This window comes from Aulonocara sp. 'chitande type north' Nkhata Bay, linkage group LG11 (genome assembly GCF_057382095.1).
Source record: "Aulonocara sp. 'chitande type north' Nkhata Bay isolate Kocher_YH1m ecotype deep benthic linkage group LG11, A_spYH_male_GT1.1, whole genome shotgun sequence".
Classification (NCBI taxonomy): Eukaryota; Metazoa; Chordata; class Actinopteri; order Cichliformes; family Cichlidae; genus Aulonocara; species Aulonocara sp. 'chitande type north' Nkhata Bay.
Window position 1 is genome coordinate 13,179,441 of NC_141354.1, and position 18,126 is coordinate 13,197,566.

Sequence of the window (18,126 nt, forward strand, 5' to 3'; positions counted from 1 at the left end):
TTGCACTGATTGAATTTAAAATGAGTTATTCTCAATGATCAAGAGCAACAAGAACATTTTGTGTTTAAGTTTAACCCCAAAATGACCTCAGCTTGCTGTAATTGTTCAGAATCAGGTAATATTTGACAGAAAGTCATTTGTGAAGCTTCTCTTGTGTCGGGCAATTTCCTGACATACGCAGACGCAGGATTTAAGGTAGAAATCAACGGTTGCACCTTTGAAACCACCTTAAATGCAGTAACAGAAACTTGAATTGTCGTCATGGGAGCCAACAGGCAGAGACAGCCAGAGGAAAAACAAGGCTTCAGGCTATAAATCCAACCCTCCAGTTTACTGCCCAACATTAAAGGACATGTCACCCTCCTAAATCAGATCACCAAGAGGAGACAGACGGGCTAAAATGGGGAGCATTTGCATGTTCAGTAAAACATTCCTAAGAGCTCAACAAAGTGCTTGACCACTTTCTTTTTGTTATATCCTGCAGTTAAAGATTGTTCATACAATTTGAGATACGTACAACGTGAAGGAGTCAACTAGCTTTCTGTCACGACACACCATTCTGAATGAAAGTAAAGATAGAAATATTTATCGAGCTTCTGTTTTTAATCAGCCTCCCTAAAGGTGGATTTAAACACTGAAACTAGCACTTGGTCTGGTGTCTGACCCACGTTTCTTCCTTTAAATCTACAAAAACAGCAGCTTCACCTGGACAATCTAACAGACAGTTTAATTATTTAATATAATGCCAGATAAGAGTGTGTGTAGAATTAAAGAGGAAGCCACCAGGCTTAAAATTAGCCTATCCCAATTGTCACCCTACTCAAAGAGAACCTGTTTTCTGAAAAAAAAGAAGTCATTGACGTGCAATCACATTCAAACACACTCGCCTGTCAGTTTATAACTCTCCTACTCTCACGCACTCACACACTCACACACACACATACAGACCAAACATCGGCCAACACACAAATAGACACCCACACATACACACTTTTTAAGCCCTTGCCTGGCATCAGCTGTCACACAACCTGTCTCAGAGAACTAAGCAGAGACAGACGCTGTCAACTTAGAGTGCCTCAAATGCCCACATCCACCCAGGCAGAGGAGAAATCAAGCCTGTCTCCCAGTATAATTTGCGCTAATCCTTCATGGGAGATAGTAAAGTCTATGGCATATCTGCCTAATAGCATCAGTCACCGGCAGGTTCTAATCTCATATTTAGACCCATTTCCATCACGGACTGACGACAAAAGCACCAGCACAAAGTGTGATTACCTTCTTATTTTTTTTACATTTCTGCATGACTTGACTCCTGATAATAGTTCGGTAGGGAGGTGGGGAGGGGTGAAAACACGAGAAGTAGAAACTTTGAGGTTCTTTTCTTCATGGAGGAAGAAGAAAGTCATTTCTACAGAAGACAGGTGGGCAGAAAAAATGGAGTAAAAGTAAGTGGCAAACTGTATCAGGAGAGAAAAAGTGGAGGTAAAGAGAGTGAAAACCTTTCAGTCAAGAGCCTGCCCAGACTCACACACGCTCACATTCACGTTAACACATCCTCATGCACGCACACACCCTTACAGACTCGAAGACACACACACACACACGCACACACACACACTTCTTTTCAATGCGTTTACAACCTGTGGTGTTTGTCCTGCTCTACTGGCTGCTTTACCGCGTGCATTTGAATGCCGACTGGAGTGCATCCCTCTCTTTCAGACAGCGCCATAAAAGACGACACACACAATGAGGGCTCTTTTCAGCAGAGTGGGGCTGCCTGGGGGTAGGGAAGCACCTCCAAAACCGCCACAGCACTTCAACTCTCAAGGCACAATGAGGTGCTAAGCCTTGATGAATAATGAGAGATTATTCATAAAGATGACAAACAGAACAGAAACCAACTATACAAAGTGTTGCGATGAAAAGTCCTTTAGCTGCAGCTTTCCCTCCACAGAGTGTGTGTTGACTGTGGCCGAGTGTATTTGTGTGTGTCTCTAAGAGTGACCTGGCGAAAGGAGGGAGACAAAAAGAAGGGGAGGTAGCGCAAGGATCCTAATGAAGCCGTAAATCAGAGTCTGATGAGAACAGACTCTGAAGGAGGATCACATCAGTGGAGATCAATGCAGACAGCTACACACACACACGCACGCACACTGACGAGAATAGAGATGAGAAAAAGCCAGACGCAAACACATGCCAGCGTTCCCAAGTGTGGCAGACTTATGAAGGTAAAAGCAAGTACATGAGAATAAACACACCCATTCATTTCCAAACACACAAAATGACACACACACACACACACATACTCATCTAAAATCTATTAAACTCCCTCTAAGTTTAAAGCCCATCTTCCCCCAAGAACTCACCCGTGGGCTCAAGAGTCCCACCTCCTTGTTCAATCCTGCTCGTCTGAATAATATCTGCTGTGATGAATGGCGCCATAACTCTGATATCCACAATCAATCTCTGCTTTAAAGACACATTCATCTTGTGCAATGCTGAATGGATTTAGGGGTGGGGGTGGGGTGGGGGATGCAGATGAGAGGGTGGGGGGGGGGGGGGTTGTAGGAGGTGGTTGGGTGCTTGCCTGACCTCCCAGAAGGAGGGTGGGTGGGGCTCGAGGGTGCTGATGGAAGGAAGAAGGGGAGTCAGGTTGGGAGGGCTGCACTGAGTGATGTGTGTCAGTTCACATCTGGCTACAAAAATAAATGAGGCTTATGAAGACAAATGAAAAGGGGCTGTCTCCCCAGTTCCCCCCCACCCACCCCACCGCCCTGACGCACACTCAAACTCAGACAGACAAGAAATGCACAGAGAGGGATGAAAAAAAAGGGGCGAAAAGACAAAGAGGAAGAAGCAAAACAGAAGAGCTGAGAAGAGACCGAGTGTATTCACCGATGTAATGACCTCACAAGGATAGTGATGAAGTTCTGGTGTCGATGAATGCATATGCTGCTTTAGTATGAGCTGAGTCATCCATGGGTGCCAAAAAAGCTATGGTGGTGTAGCGTATGCTGCCTGAAATGATTGTTTTATCATACAGTAGCTAAACTTGACTGCGCTCTTTGCACTAAAAAAAAAAAAAAGGGAAAACAAAGAAATTAAAACGGCCACTGTGTGAGTGCAAATTCTCAGCCCTGAACTCACACCTATGGCTGAGGATACAGAGGCGGGGGGAGGGGAAGTATTTAGCGGGCTGGGGGGCTTTTAAGAGTGAACTATCCATGACCTGTTAGAAGGGTCATCTGTCGGTGACACTGCCACTCAATATTCTTCTTAATGATGTACCACGTCTTTTAACCCCAGCAGACAAAGTAAGGAAACATTACACCGTCAGGAGGGCTCCCCCACGTCTTCTTCCTCCCTCCCCGCCCCATCTTTTTCCCCTCTCATTCACTCTCGCCGCTTTGCTCACCAAGTTGTAAGACCCAGAGTTGGATTTTTAATTATTAAACAGAGAATTCCAGCCAGAGAGTTGTTCAGCTCTTTTTCAGGCTATATGATCTGCCAGGACCTGGCTGGAGTCTGCACAGTGAGCGCCATATACCCTGTTTAGTCTGGTTGTTGGAAAGCGAAAGTAAGCGCACAGGCACGGCTTTCAAAGTAGACACGTGCTGACAAGATACATCAAAACTGTATTTATCCGGACACCTTAGCATGCCTTAAAAATATCCTGTCACTTACTAACCAAAGAAAAAAAACTTTTACTTATTCGATGATTTAATGTTGATTTTACCATATTTCTTCTCTTCAAAGAAAAAGTTTAATATACCACATAAAAACACACGAAAACAAGGCCTGCTCTAAGGCATCTAAACAGATGATGATGATAATCAGGCTCTGGCCTCTCTAAATACATAATATAACCTGATTGGAGGAAGGGAAGGGCACCCAGGTAAGATAGTTCATTGATTCGGGAAGTGGCTGCAATGGAGTTAACCCTAGCTGAGGTTATGATGGGGGTGGATGAAGGTTTGGGATGAAAGGTGAGATGATGATTGATGAGAGGAAGCAAGAAAAAGGAGTGCATGCAGTGAGGTAAGACATTAACGGAAGAAAGTAGTAGTAGAAAGGCATGCCACAACTGGACCGACACTGTTTGCTGTAGTAACCGACACATCAGCTACAACGGGCTTTCCTATGTACGAGCTGTTCTGCAGAGTAATGTGCCCTTAAACAGGCCCAGTGCGTTCAGTGCCGTGACCCCCGCGGACCTCCGACTGGGTCCCGAACAGCCAGAAAAGCTGTAATCTCTCTGTCAAACAACTCTTCAGTAGCAAGTATGGAGTGTGTTTGTGCATATAAATGTTTCCAGACTGCATCGACAATTTAAAAACGACAGCAAAAGAATGACACGGGGGAACCAGCTATTCCGTACGGAGGGTGCAATAATGACATTCAGAAAGATAAGGCGGGTTTTAAACACGTCAGAAAAACAAAGGTAAATATTAATAGCATCATTTAGTGAGAAATTTGTGAATGAATGTATAAAAATATCGGTAGATGTTGTCAAACCGCTTGTAAGTGTTTCTGAATACCCTCCCAACTTATTGAATATTTTAATTATTCTTTCAGATTTTTTTTTTCAAAAGTTGGCTTTGAAGATATAGCCAGCGCCTGCACTCAATGGGTCAGCCCTGCATACACAAACACACAATTGTATACACACACAAACACACACACACACGCACACGCACACAAACACAAACACACAAAGCGGCTGTGTGAGAGTAGAGGGAAGACAGAAACATTACAGGGCCCGTTTTTTTGGAACCAGGCAAAGTGAGTAAGGAGGGTGGAGGTGGTCGGGAGGGGAGGCAGGGAGAAGAGAAAACGAGGAGGAGAGTGAACAGCGGGGGCGGGCTGAAGGAGTAGAGATGAGGGAGGAAGGGAGGGAGGGAGGAAGGGAAGGAGGGTGGGTTGAGCGTTGGAATGAACTCTCTCAGGCTTTGTGGTGCACGTTTCCCAAGGCCCCCGCCTGGCCCCTTTGATAAATGACACATGTCATTCTGTCAGCTTGTGACACTGCAGCTGGGAGGCCCTGTGATGTATGGCTCTGCTGAAAAAGGAAATCAACTTTTTTCCCCTTCTCTCTCCCTCGCTCTCTCTCTCTCTTTCCTTCTGTCTCCCTCCCTCCTTTCCTCAGCCCAGCCTGAGTGCATGGCCCTTTTATATGAGGATTTAGGTTTCCTCTGGTCCAGTAAGTCCCCACCGCCACCCCCCAACACACACACATAGGCAGCGACAGACAGGCATGCATGCAGCCAGGTTGCGGCTGGTTTGTTCTCACGCAGACACACACACACACACACACACACACACAGATACACACAAGCGGTGACGCAGCTATTATGATCGTGTTCAAAGCCGTAACCTGAGGAAAAGAGGGCAACGCCACATTGGAGGTAGATCCAGGATTTATGGCTAAAAGCCGAGGAAGTAAACAAAGTGCGCACTTTTTAATAGGCAAGGGGGGGGGGGGGGGGGGGGTAGCAAGATTCCGGTTGGGCAGGATGGCTGGTGTCTCCCACTGGGTCATCTGTCATCCATGTGTCTGACTGGGAGTACGAGCACACACAGCTCTGGAAATGTTGCGCATGCACGCACACTCCCACAGGAACTGGGATGAACTGAGAGAGGTCTGCCACACACACACACACACACGCAGCGTTATACAGATGCATACAGTTTATATGCAAACAGATAAATATTCACACACGCCAAAAGACTTTTCAGAGCAAATGCTCGCACTATCAATCTTGAAATGTTGGAGAGAAAAAAAAGAAAAAGAAAACAAAGACATGATGAGATTTTATTTCACAGGGCAAATGAGTCTAGCCAATGAGCTGCTCCCGTGAGGCCTGCCCTAGCCCTCCCTTCCTGGCAGATTAGCCTATCACGGCATCCTATTGACCTCTCTACTCCATGCACCGCCCACGCAATGGGTGAGCCAGCATAAAGACCAATCTCTCTTTCGCTTTTTCCCCCCTCTTGCATACACACTCCCTTACTCACACGCTCTCTAATCATATCCCAGTCTTCCTCTTCCTCACTCTCCCCCCTTCCAGTTTCTCTCTCTTTACACTCCTCCTCCCTTTCATTTCTCTCTCAACGGCTGACCTGTTATCAGTACACTGGAGATTTAACGGCCAAAAAAAAGAAAACAGCCGAGCACGAGTCAGGCGTGGCGGAGGGACATTTCCCAGTGTCGCTTCTCAATCTTCATGTGCTTTCTCTCTTTCTCACACACACACCCGACCACCCACTACTGACTTGAAATCATCCAAATGTCTTCACTAGCATTTACTCCTTGCAGTCAGGTACAAAAAAGAAAATACAAATCACGATGAGGTGATGGTTGTGTTAGTACGAAATCACAGGAATGAGGAGCAGGATCCAGGCCATTCATTGGGCTGCAACACACACTAATGAGTAAGAGTTCACTATGTGTTGCTATGGGGACTAGGGCTACTTTGACTAAAGGAGAGCAAAAGAGCCTGAAACACCGAAAGACAGGGAGAGGAGAAAGAGAAAGAAAACAGCATGAAAAGGAAGACGTTCGTGAGGATCCAATAGACAAAGGAGGGGAATAAAGAGTAGAGTCAGACATATTTAATAGATTTCCTTGCCACATATTAGAGGATGACCCATAAGGCAGGTCTAACACTGTGTACCAATTTCATCATCATGTGCTTATTGGAGAAATCAAACACAATGGTGTCATGAAAGGTAGCCGGATTTAACTTAATGTAGCGTTCTGATTGGATTACACAACAGGGCAACAATATTTTTAGCGTTCTTATTATTATCGTTGCTATTAATATTGGCTTATTGGCTTAGAGCATTTTAATAATGTGTAATTCTGGTTGAACCACAAAATTATTTACATTTTTTTTTCGGTGGCATGAAAATCGTCAAATTAATACCATGCAGCATTTTAAATACCAGCTATCTGTACCTCCCGGCAGCGAAACACTGATATCCTGCATAAAAAGGTTCATATCTCTTTGAATTTAAATAGAATATGAAGCCAGCCGAAAAGAGAGAAAAGAGAGCAAATAAGAACCTGCTTCGTTCGGACCGTGGCCACCTGGGGGTCACGACCTGCCTGCGACCCGGTCGGATGTGCACTCTGGCTGGGGTGGGAGTGTGTGCAGCAGAAGTGTTTGGAGAGGAGTTGGGGGGGCCGCTAAGCTGGAGCACGGACACACATTTATAAATGCCAGAAGGCCTTCATGATGCTGTCAACAGCACCAGTGCAGGAGGGGTGGGATGAAGGTCCACTGGTATAACCCCCCCCCCCTCCACGTTAACAGGCCGCCTCTGTGACCCCCACAGGATATTGCTATACACATGCAGACAACAAACACATGAAAACACCGCGCTGTTGCCCCTGGAAGAAAATCCCTACCCCTGGAATAGTGCAGCCACTGTAAGCCATTTTGTTTTTGTTTAGTCTCCTCTTTGGACAAAGTTCGGCCTGAGTGGTTTGATTTTGTGTTTTAATCACAGCTGGAGGACAGGAAGAAAGAGGCACGAGGAAATGAAGTAAGGGATATGACAAGAGGGGCAGTGTGTGGAGGCACGAATCCGGGAGAGCGTGTTGTTGCAAGCGCATATAAAAAGCTAGCAACTTTGGACTCTGAGGTCAGTTGATAAACACGACATTGACAAGTCAGGAGCAAGGACGGGGGGGGGGGGGGGGCAAAAATAAAAAAACCCTCCAGTTTCCCTGATCTTTCTAATCTGAGCCAAGCATTCACCTCAATTAATCACTGGAATTGTTACACCATGGTAATACTGAAAACAATCTCCATGATCACACGCACAAACAAAATTTCAAATTGCTATCATCCATCTCACCTGCCCCTGTTAAAAGCACACAGCAAGGGGGGGGGGGGGGTTGGACTGTGTATGTGTGTGTGTGTGTGTGTGTCGGGGGGGGGGGGGGGGGGGGGGTATAGATGGCTGAACCATTTGTTGGCTTCCTCCCCACCCCCGTTCCCATTCTAAAGGCCCGGCCAGCAAGATGATGGTGAAAAATTAACGGCAGGCAGCCAAACAAGTAAAAGCACCAGGGCGAAGGGATCAATGTGCGGCATCCATGGCGGGAGCAGCTATGTAAAACACTTGCCTTAAGTCAGCCGCATCCGGTTAATATTTAATCCCTCCATCCATCTCCACAAAGAGCGTTTCCCTTTTAGCTTTAGCTGCCGTTTACTTTGATTACACACAGCTGTTTGGGGGTGGCTGGGGCCGGGGCGGGGAGGAGGTAGCGGGGGCAAAGCAGGAACGATAAGAGAGAGCATGGTGGGGTGATTTGCATGGGGATGGAAAAATATTCTCAGGTTTGATAATCGCTCAGAGCAGTCTAGTGCCAGTGTGAGACAGCAGAGAGGAGGTAGGCCTGAAAGAAAGAGTGAAATAAACAGAGAAAGAAGAGAGAGAGAGGGAGAGGTGTTAGATCTGTGAGGATGAGGGGAGGAAATAGAGGTGATGCTGAATGAAGCTTAGGAAAAACAAAACAAAAAAAAACAAACCGAGTTTCACTCCGAGGGGGTTGCCTTATTTAAAACAAGAGATATGCAAATACAGCTAGGAGTAGCAAAATAACACTGATATTATCTTCCTCGGTTATTTTCTGTGGCAAATTATTTCTAGGGAGGAAATCCAAAACTGTAACTCCCAAGTGAACATGCAAATCCATCTGCGTATTCCTGGGGAGCCTTCGCCACTCGCTCTCATGTTGCTTCTTGCGCGTTGCTGTTTTTGCTTCCCTCCTTTAACCGACTGAAGTTTCCCATGTTTATTCTGCACCGGTGCTGAAAACTGCACATTACAGAAGCCGAGCAGTAAACTACGCAGTGTCAACAGTGTTACGCATAGGCGTATAATAACTTCATATATATGCATGTAACGGTAAATTAGGTGATATGTAATTAGAAATAATGGCAAATGTAAAACTGAACTTTGCGTTTCCTGCTCTGCTACTTACTGTGCGCAGTCACCACTTGGCTGCCTGAAGCCTGTGCACATAATGCTTTCGATTAAACTTTACCAATTACCGAGGGAAATGACCTACATGCCGCTGCACTGATTTAAACCCTTAAAAATTGAGAAAATATGTCAAATGTGGAACACACGCCACTTAAATTTGAGGGGGTTTTTTTTGGGGGGGGGGGTTGTTTGTTTTTTTTCCACCTTAATGCTAGAAGCCTGTCGACTCAAATGTGTTTGTCAGCCAGCGGGTTTACTGGAAGGAAGCCCTCAAGATGGGCAATGGCAACTGTTCATTTTCTCACTCGCTGACCTCAGCTCCCCACTTTACAATGTGGAATAAAAAATGGGCCCGTGTTAGCCAAGAGCGCGAGGAACACAGAGGGAAGAAGAACCAGCGGTTAGGTTAGTCTGCAGCTGCTGCTGTTTTGCAGAAGGTGAACTTAACATACACTGTGTATGTATGGCGCACACCAGGGATGAAACGAAGATGCTTTTTTTTAAACCTGTGGAACAAACTGCATAGCGAGCTTGATCTAGAGTTTTGCTTTCGCCTACCGTCTTTGCATCGTTCTGGTATTATTCAACTACCAGAGTGCGAACCGGCCTACAGATCGAGGTTAAAATGGGGAAAATACCGGACCTTCCACCCATCCGCCCAACACTCGCTTCACCGTGATTGCTAATACAGCGAGCTATTGATCAATGAGTGCCTGCCGCTGGCTGCTGTTTCAAAGGGGGAGAGAACAGGGGCTGCAGGGCCTGTGACAACCCTGACAAGGGTAAAGTGTTATTTCTCTCACACACCGACAGCTGGACAAGGGGTGGGGAGCGGAGGAGAGCGTTGGAGGGGAATGTTGTAGGGATGGAGGGACATGTGCGTGAGTCGGGAGGGGCAATTCGGCCGGCCAGGCAGTAATTCTTAATTGACACCTGTCAGGATAATGGCGGCAGTCACAGCTGTTGTGGGAGAATTTGTCCATCGTCCCGTTCATCTGTGAGCTTTAATGCCCATCCTAAAAGCTACACCCCACCCACCACCCACCACTCCACCCCATGCAGCAAATACACAAACACACACGCACAGATTTCATCTCCCTTCCCTATCCTAAATATCCACCTCTCTTGAGCTTCACCCACACGGCCAATCTTCTTTGGTGCTGCTGCTTGGCTAAACATCGGTGCCCACCGCTGTCATCACACCATCACACATCCACCCCCCCCCCCCCCCCCCCCACACTCCATAACAGAGGGGGGGAAAAAACCTCACACTTAATCATTACATTGCTGTATGGATTTAAGCCATGCTGAGATAATTTAGTATTTGTTAAAAGACAAAAAAAAAACGCGCTTTTCAACTCTTTCACTCCCCCAGCTGCCTCCTTTTAAGCGTGTCATTCGACCCTGACAATCTCCACCTAAGTTTGTCCGCCGAGGTACAACCAACGGGAAAAATGAGGAGTTAAAAAAAAAGAAAAATATATATTTTTTCAGCCAGCTTCCTTTTTGTTTTTTTGGTTTTGTTTAGCCCCAACACCAGAATCCTTTTTTCTCTTTGCTTTTGATTGGCAGAAGAAGAAGAAGAAGAAGAAGAAGAAGAAGAAGAAGAAGAAGAAGAAGAAGAAGAGTATTTATCCAGAAGGGAAAGGGGTGGGTGGGACGGGGTTGAGATGAGAAACATGCTGGAGAGGGTAAAAGAGCAAGAAATAAAGGGAGACGGAGTGCTGCAAAATGAGAGGGGAGATATGTGAAAGAGTCAAAGAGAGAGAGCGAGAGAGGTAGAGGGAGATAGAGAAGAAGAGAGGGAGGAGAGGGAGGAGTGTACAGGGGTTGGGTGTCCCTGGATGGGGCTCTTGCTCTTCTGTAGTGGGCCCATCTCGTTTGTCTTGTTTGTTTGTTGGCATCAAAGAGCTGCCTCTCACTCCCCCTGCTAACTGATGTAATGAGTGGGTAAGCTACATGTTTTTTTTTGTTTGTTTTTTTCCTGCGCCGAGGAATTCAAATACTTATTAAACAAAATATTCTGTAATTGCTCATCTTTTATTGATAGTAGTAACATGTTAAATTTGGCTCTAGCAGACTTTCCCATAGCCTCTCGAGGAGGCACAGCACTGATCAAGAGAGCAAATTTACCCTCGGCAAATGTAATACTTTACTTAAGAAAATTTAAGATGTCAATTTTTGTGCTGTAAATGTTGCATGACTACTTCTCTTGAACGTTTCCCCTCTTATCCTCCTCATGTCTCAAATTATGTGCCAGAGGAAAGCAAAAAATAAATAAATAAAAAACACACACACAAAATATCAACAGTTTTTTTTTTTTCATTAATGAGCTCGGAGGTCTTACATCCCTACTGTGGACCCTTAACAAACTGTAATTACTCAGCACAACACAAATATTACATAGTAATTAAGCACACTTAACAGAGTGCTGATAACGGCGACAGCAAGTCATTTATCAGAGCTTTGAGTCCTTTCTGAAATTTCATGAAAGTTAAGAAAACGAGTTTGTTATGCTGCTGCAACATTGAAAAATGAGAACAAAAATTCTTTATTTTGTGGGGAAATTGTTTTTCTATGGCAGTCAGGAATAAGACTGCTTGTCAGCCCAGTCCCAGAGGGCTGCTTTCTATCTGTTTCAGACTTGATTTTCTCAGACTAGCGTTTTTTTTTTCCTCCTTCTTTTTTGGATCCCATGACTTGCTGCTGTTTTTATGTGCTGCAAGGCAGGCAACAAAGCACATCTGGCTTCTTTAATGATATGATTTCCCATCATGCTAAGCCACCTCCATTATGACCTCCCACAGAGACATGCTGGCTGCACTTAAGCATTAGGTGTAGGTGTGTACGTGCGTTTTTGTGTGTGTACGTGCGCGCGTCTGCCTGACTGTCTGTGTTTATGGTTGACGGTGTGCATGTGTGTGTTTAAAGTGCAGCGAGGGCAACACACTGCTAGTGATGGTAGCGGCGTGCCCCGAGGGCAGGTTTTTGCTGCGAATGCCCCGAAAAGAATCAAAAAGAGGAAAAAGACAACGAGGGGCATTAGCAGTATGGCGTGAAATCTATCTTTTATCCATATGAACCACAAAAGCTACATGGTTACAAGTTTGCTAATATCATCTATCTTGTAATTAGTTATTCCTGATAATCCATATTTTTTTTTAAAAAAACATTCAACAAACCTGTTGATCTTGAAACCGTTTTGGTTATGTTTACACAACTAATATTTGCACATTCATGCAAAAGAATTACAAGGATGATAAATGAAACTAAACCATGTAAGAAACTAATACCACACACAGACACACACACAAACACCAGGGGCACTCGTGGTGACTCGAGGCATTAGAAGAGCGAGCTGAGCAAGTTTGACCTCTGACTGGCTCAAATCCCAGATGTAAATTTAACTGCTAGTTTGGGAGGGTGGCGCAGGAGCAAAAGTGGCTATTGACGAAGTCGATCGATGCCACCTGCTAATGACGCCACCGCTCCAATTAGTGTAACCTCTAGCTGAGTCCGCACACACCGGGCTAAATAGAATGGCCAGAAAACATACAGTACATGCGAGGTGTGTGTGTGTGTGTGTGTGTGTTGGGGCTGAGATGAAACAAGGCTGCGGTGGATCGATAAGTGTTCCCGCTCTGTCTGATATCCCTCCTTTTTGACTGGGAATAGTGCAGAGATATAACAGTTGAGATATGAGAAACATGGCGCTGCTCTTGGAGCTTGTTTTCCTGCTCTTGCAGTGATGTGGGGGGTTGGGGGGGGGGGGGGGGCAGAGGGGCAGGCCACGCTAAAAAGGATGACTAACATGGCGTGGTTACCGTTACACTCGTTGGAGTTATTCATTCCAGGAAAACTAACACCGGTCAGTGCTAAGCTACAAGCTCACACACACACACACACACACTCTCACCTCATCTCTCTCCCTTTCCTCCTCTTACACACTCACTCAAACATGCACACACTTCTTTTTTTTTCCCTCCTTTTTTCATCCAAATCTAACATAAACTTCTCATTTCTCAGAAGCTGTGCAGCCTTTGAGCCATCGGAAGTTAAGCCTTCCAACTTTCAAGCGAGACACTAGTTCCTTTCTTGAAAAAAATCAACTTTTCATCAAAACAAGACTGTTCTAATTCTCGGAGGGGGGGGGGGTATTCAAATCTGGCAACACTGAGTTTTTTCAATAAAATGCACACACACACACACACACACACACACACACACACACCTAGAGCCTATGCAGTGCAGTATTCCTCAGGACACCGGTGCAGACAGAAGGGTGAGTTGATGTCTGTGTGTGTGTGTGTGTGTGTGTGTGTGTGTGTGTGTGTGTGTGTGTGTGTGTGTGTGTGTGTGTGTGTGTGTGGAGGGGGGTGCCACATAATTCTCAGCGTGCTGATTATTTCGAGGGGAGAATATCACATAACAGCATCGTCAAGTAAGAGCACAAAGGTCGCTGTGTAATCTTAGCTACCCCGGGCATGCAAAATCATTAATCCCCGGGCACTGTGATTCTCCAGCTCGGAATAAACTGGAGGCCTTCAGTGAGGCGGGCGGCTACAACACCGAGCTGGGAGAACGTTCAGCCAAAGTACGAGGAGGCCGTTCTATGAAGTGGCAGTGATTTACTGGCAAGGGTGGGGGTGGTGGAGCTGGTGGGGCCGCAACACACGCAAAAGTGTGAAAACTTCAACAGAACGTCGAGATTTTTAAAAATGGTTCCCGGGATTACTCTGGAGCGCTGATGCATCAGGCGGTTAGAACAGGCCTCAGCCGTGTCATTAATACAAAAATAAATAAAGCTCTCGCAAGAGTTGAGAAATTTCCACTGAGAAAATTACAGCAGAAAATAAGAGGAAACTTCACGAAAAATGCACTGCATTAATGATAGTAATAGTAATTTTTTTAAAAACAACCCGAAAACGATTTTCGGCGTAACCGAAAGAATTCTAATGAAAATAAAAACAATGGGACAAGCAGAAAATTAGCAGAGAACAGAGGGATAGGCTGCAATGTGGTGTGGCTGGTCTGGCTCGCTTATTGCAAGGTTATAGGAGGTGTTGAGGATGGGGGCGTATGTGTGTGTGTGTGTGTGTATGGGTGGGGGGGGGGGGGGGGCCTTACTGAGGTCATTAACTGGCATTGTCTCCTGATGTGATTAGTCAGGTAGCAAAGTCCATTTGTCACCTGCACAGGCAAATTGAGTTGGTGCTGCACTAGGGGCTATGGGGACTGTATAATATCAACTTGATTACATCAAGGCAGCTGTGGACTTGACACCTTACTGAATTTGTCAGCATTAATCGTTAGGGCCTGTCACAAATCCATCAGCTCCACAGATAATTAGGGCTCTCTCTAATGAAGCCAACGGGATGCAACCTTACCCCACCACCACCACCACCCCTTCCCCACTCTATACACACACACACCGTTTCTCTTATAATTAACCATCATGCAACGGAACAAGAGCGACTATCTCGTCGTAAGACTATGCAAGCCTGCCTACCATGAAAGGCGGCGTCACTGCTTTCTGTCCTTTACTTTTTTTGGTTTTTCCTCCTGGCCTCTTTACCTTTAAATCAAGGCATCGACTGTACGAGGTGCACGTAGTAATGCACAACATCCATCTTTGCACAAACAAGAACACCAGGGTGTGTGTGTATATATATATTTTCACAAACTTGCTGATTCAGGTTTGCAAAGTTTCTTCACATCTTGGTTTCCATGTTCTGGAATTCCTGCGTGTGAATTTCCTGATGAAAATTATAAAGCAACAGGAAGCGTGACAACGAGTGCTGCGTTTTCATTCCATCGGTGGAATATGTCATTAATGGGGTTTTTTGTCATCTAAACAGCAGTGTCACACACACACACACACACACACACACACACACACACACACACACACACATGCAGATACTTCAAAATGATCCTAAGAAATCCTGTGATAATTTTCTTAAAAGCAAAACAAAACACAAAATTTATTGTTTAAAAAAAAATTGCGGAAATTGTAAAATTTACTGCAAAATAAAGCAATCGATTAACAACCTGATCAAAGAAAAGTTTTAACATGAGAAGCTCAAGCAACCCGAAAATTCTTTGCCAAGAAGCTGCCTAAGAAGTGCACTGTGTATGAAAATTAACAGGGAAATGTGCACATCTGATTATGTAACTCAAAGAAACGAAACTGTTAAGAAAATCTTTTGCTGTTTCTGATTTGCAAAATATAACTTTGCATGGTGCGGCCTCGAAACATAACGCACCTAATAAAAGTCTCCACAAGCTTTACAAAGTGAGAATGAAAAAAATAGGCCGTCCACACAAGTCTGCTATTGTTGTTTTAATTGTCTGACTCCTGATTTCCATGCCTAGTCCCACTATGAGCTATTTCCTCTTTGAGCAGTAGCACACAGAGGAAGCCACAGGTCAGTACGAGCTCCCAGTGGAGCATCGGGCTAGCCTGGTGTGTAAGTCGGTGTGTGCATGCGTATCAGCGTGATTGCGTGTTAGTCAGTCGCTTCTGGAAGCGTGGAGTGGAGGGCGTTATCTCTGACCGGCCATCGTGTTCGTGAAAGAATGGAAAACATCCCGTTTGCCAAGCTGTGATTGACCATTACAACCCATGATGTGCATGGCACTCAGTGGACGTTGTAATGGATCAATGGTTTGTGTGTATGTGTGTGTGGTGTGTGTGTGGCAGGAGAAAGGAGGGGAAGGGAGGGGTCACAGAGATGTCATGTTTTTCATGCCTCCATCTACATGCAGAAACCTAACGGGAGTCCCTCTGCTCCCATCATGGCCAACCTTTTCCAGGGGGATATTTTGCCAAAGCAACAGCGGTGACTGTTCTCTCCGTCTCACACACACAAATGCAGAAAGGTACAGCGAGACTCGGTATATAAAACTCGATTCTTGCTTCGCGGTGTGGGCCAGAAAACATATTACAGGTTGCCACAAAGGCAAACGAGAAAAGGCGAAGTTAACAGCGAGCACCGGTTGAATGTTCATCCGTCCTACACTCCTTCTCATCCTCCTCCTCATCCTCATCATCACCACCACCATCATCTTCATCATCGCAAGCTCTCTGTTTAAAATGATAAAACCTGCTGAGTTCAAAGTCTTCGTCGGCTGGCCCTCCTGTTCGACCCGCTTTGCACCTCATATTTCAAAATCTCTTTAAAATTCTGTAACTGTCTTTTGTTCACTCCAGTTGTTAATGCCTAACTTCAAAGGCTCGGCCTCATTAGCACAGAGGTAGAAACCCCTGTCACTCATTTACATTTGTTTAAAGGCTGCAGGGAGACAAGAGGAAAAAGGGGGAGTCCACATCCAAACCACTAGAAGTCAACCTTGTCGGTCCTCTGCCAACACCTGGTTTTATCAGTTGGTCACATTATAAAAATCATATCCAGCAGTGGACCTCAGCTGTGGGCTGATTCTTGCAGTGAATAAGGGAGGAATATTTCGGACGAGGACAGCCAGAACCTTCCATATTTTCATCTAAGAATATATAGGAAGAGGAGGAGAATTCAAATACCTGTTCTTTTTAAAGAGTGTTGGGGAATTTCTTGCAATTGAACATACACACAGTGCTTTCATCTGCTTTCTGTGCATACACATTTGAAGAAATAAGGTGATTTTTTTCAACCACAATTCCCAACTTTCTTCTTTATCCTTTTTTCTTTTTCTTCCTTTTTGTCTTTGCTTTTCAGTTCCTGGTTAAAAGCAGGGTTGTGCATTTGAGTGGCTACCAGAAGCATGCTTGTCTTCATGGAGGGATTTATTGATGTTTATCAGGGATGAATAGATCAAAGACTGCCACATGACAGACGATCAATCACGCATCAAATCAAGGGTGGCAATCCTCTAATAAAATAAAAAAGAAAGGAAAAACCAGCTCTCGCCCGTTTTTCTCCCCCCTTTCTTTCCCAGTCAATTATTCATCATTACTCACTCTTGAACCTCAAAAACTCCCTTTTATCCCCATAACATGCCATTTAGTTTATCTCACCATTCTTAATAGAACTTTCCTGGCACCGGAGGATTTAAAAAAAAAAATCTCAAAGTGGCATTGCGCAGATACGTGCGTCATTTGCGCAATTAGATACATTTTAAACACAACAGTGTGTCCAGGGTGAGTTGTGCGCTGTGTTATTAACACAAATAAATTGATTTAAACCATAAGTTGTAAAATAATAATAATAATAGTAATAAATCGCAGCATGCAGTCCTGCTAAAGAAAAAAAAGGTGGAAGGAGAGACTTCCAATTGGCACTTGGAAATAAAAACTAGTTGGTTACTGGGATGGGAAATGGTCGTAATGGAGGGGCGGGTTATACCTGCTGATCGCCGCGGCTCTTGCTGCTTTCTCCTCGGCATAGTGACCGTCGCGTTCCACGGTGCTTCTCATGCAGGAATTACAAACAAATGGAGTCTTATCAGTTTTGAAAAATCATCCCGTTTTTCGGGGGAGGGGTGTTGTTGATCTCTGAGCTGAGAATGTCTCTTCAAACCGGCTGCTCTTTTTTGGATGTGATAGCTGGGTCGGCTTCAGCGAGACTGAGCTCAAAAATTACGAAGGGATTCGGCCAGCTCCTGACACCTTCACTTCCATTAAAAATCATCTTCCTTCATCTCTCTCGTGGCAGAGTACGAAAAGAAGCAAAAAAAAAAAAACAGCACCTTAAAACCCAAGTTTTCGGTTCACTCCCTTTGGGGGAAAAACAAAAAAAATCCCCCTAATCTCCAGTGCTGTTTGGAGGGGGACGATAGTTTGCTGCGCCTTTTACGCACACCAAAACTAAAAAGAAAAAAGAAAAGAAAGAGATTTCTGGCGGTAACCAAACAAATAAGTCCCGAGTGCACACCTCTGATAAGTAATGTATCCTTGTGTTTCCTTCCGTTCTTTTGCCACAGACCTGAAAGAGAGAGAATGGGAAAGGAGAAGAGAGATAGACAGGCATTAGATGGGTTAATGTCAATCCCGTCACCACCACGCCACCTCAGCCCGGATCCAGCCTCACCAGTCCGGCGGAGACTTTTTTCCTCCCTCCCCTTCTGCCCTCTTTCTCTCCCACAGAAGGGGGAAAATAATTAAATAAAATAAATGGAGACGAGTAGGCTTTC

The 18,126-nt window shown here is 45.1% G+C and overlaps 1 protein-coding gene across 2 annotated transcripts in view; it reads right to left on the reverse strand.

The window, feature by feature from the left end:
• Positions 1 to 18,126, reverse strand: part of LOC147318604 (teashirt homolog 1-like) — a 35,786-nt gene that overhangs the window by 15,514 nt on the left and 2,146 nt on the right. For both annotated transcript variants that reach the window (XM_086310644.1, XM_086310642.1), the window contains exon 2: positions 17,340 to 17,918. In XM_086310644.1, the coding sequence (XP_086166770.1) occupies positions 17,340 to 17,379 (40 nt within the window). In that variant the 5' untranslated portion in view covers positions 17,380 to 17,918. The remainder of the gene's footprint in view (positions 1 to 17,339; positions 17,919 to 18,126) is intronic.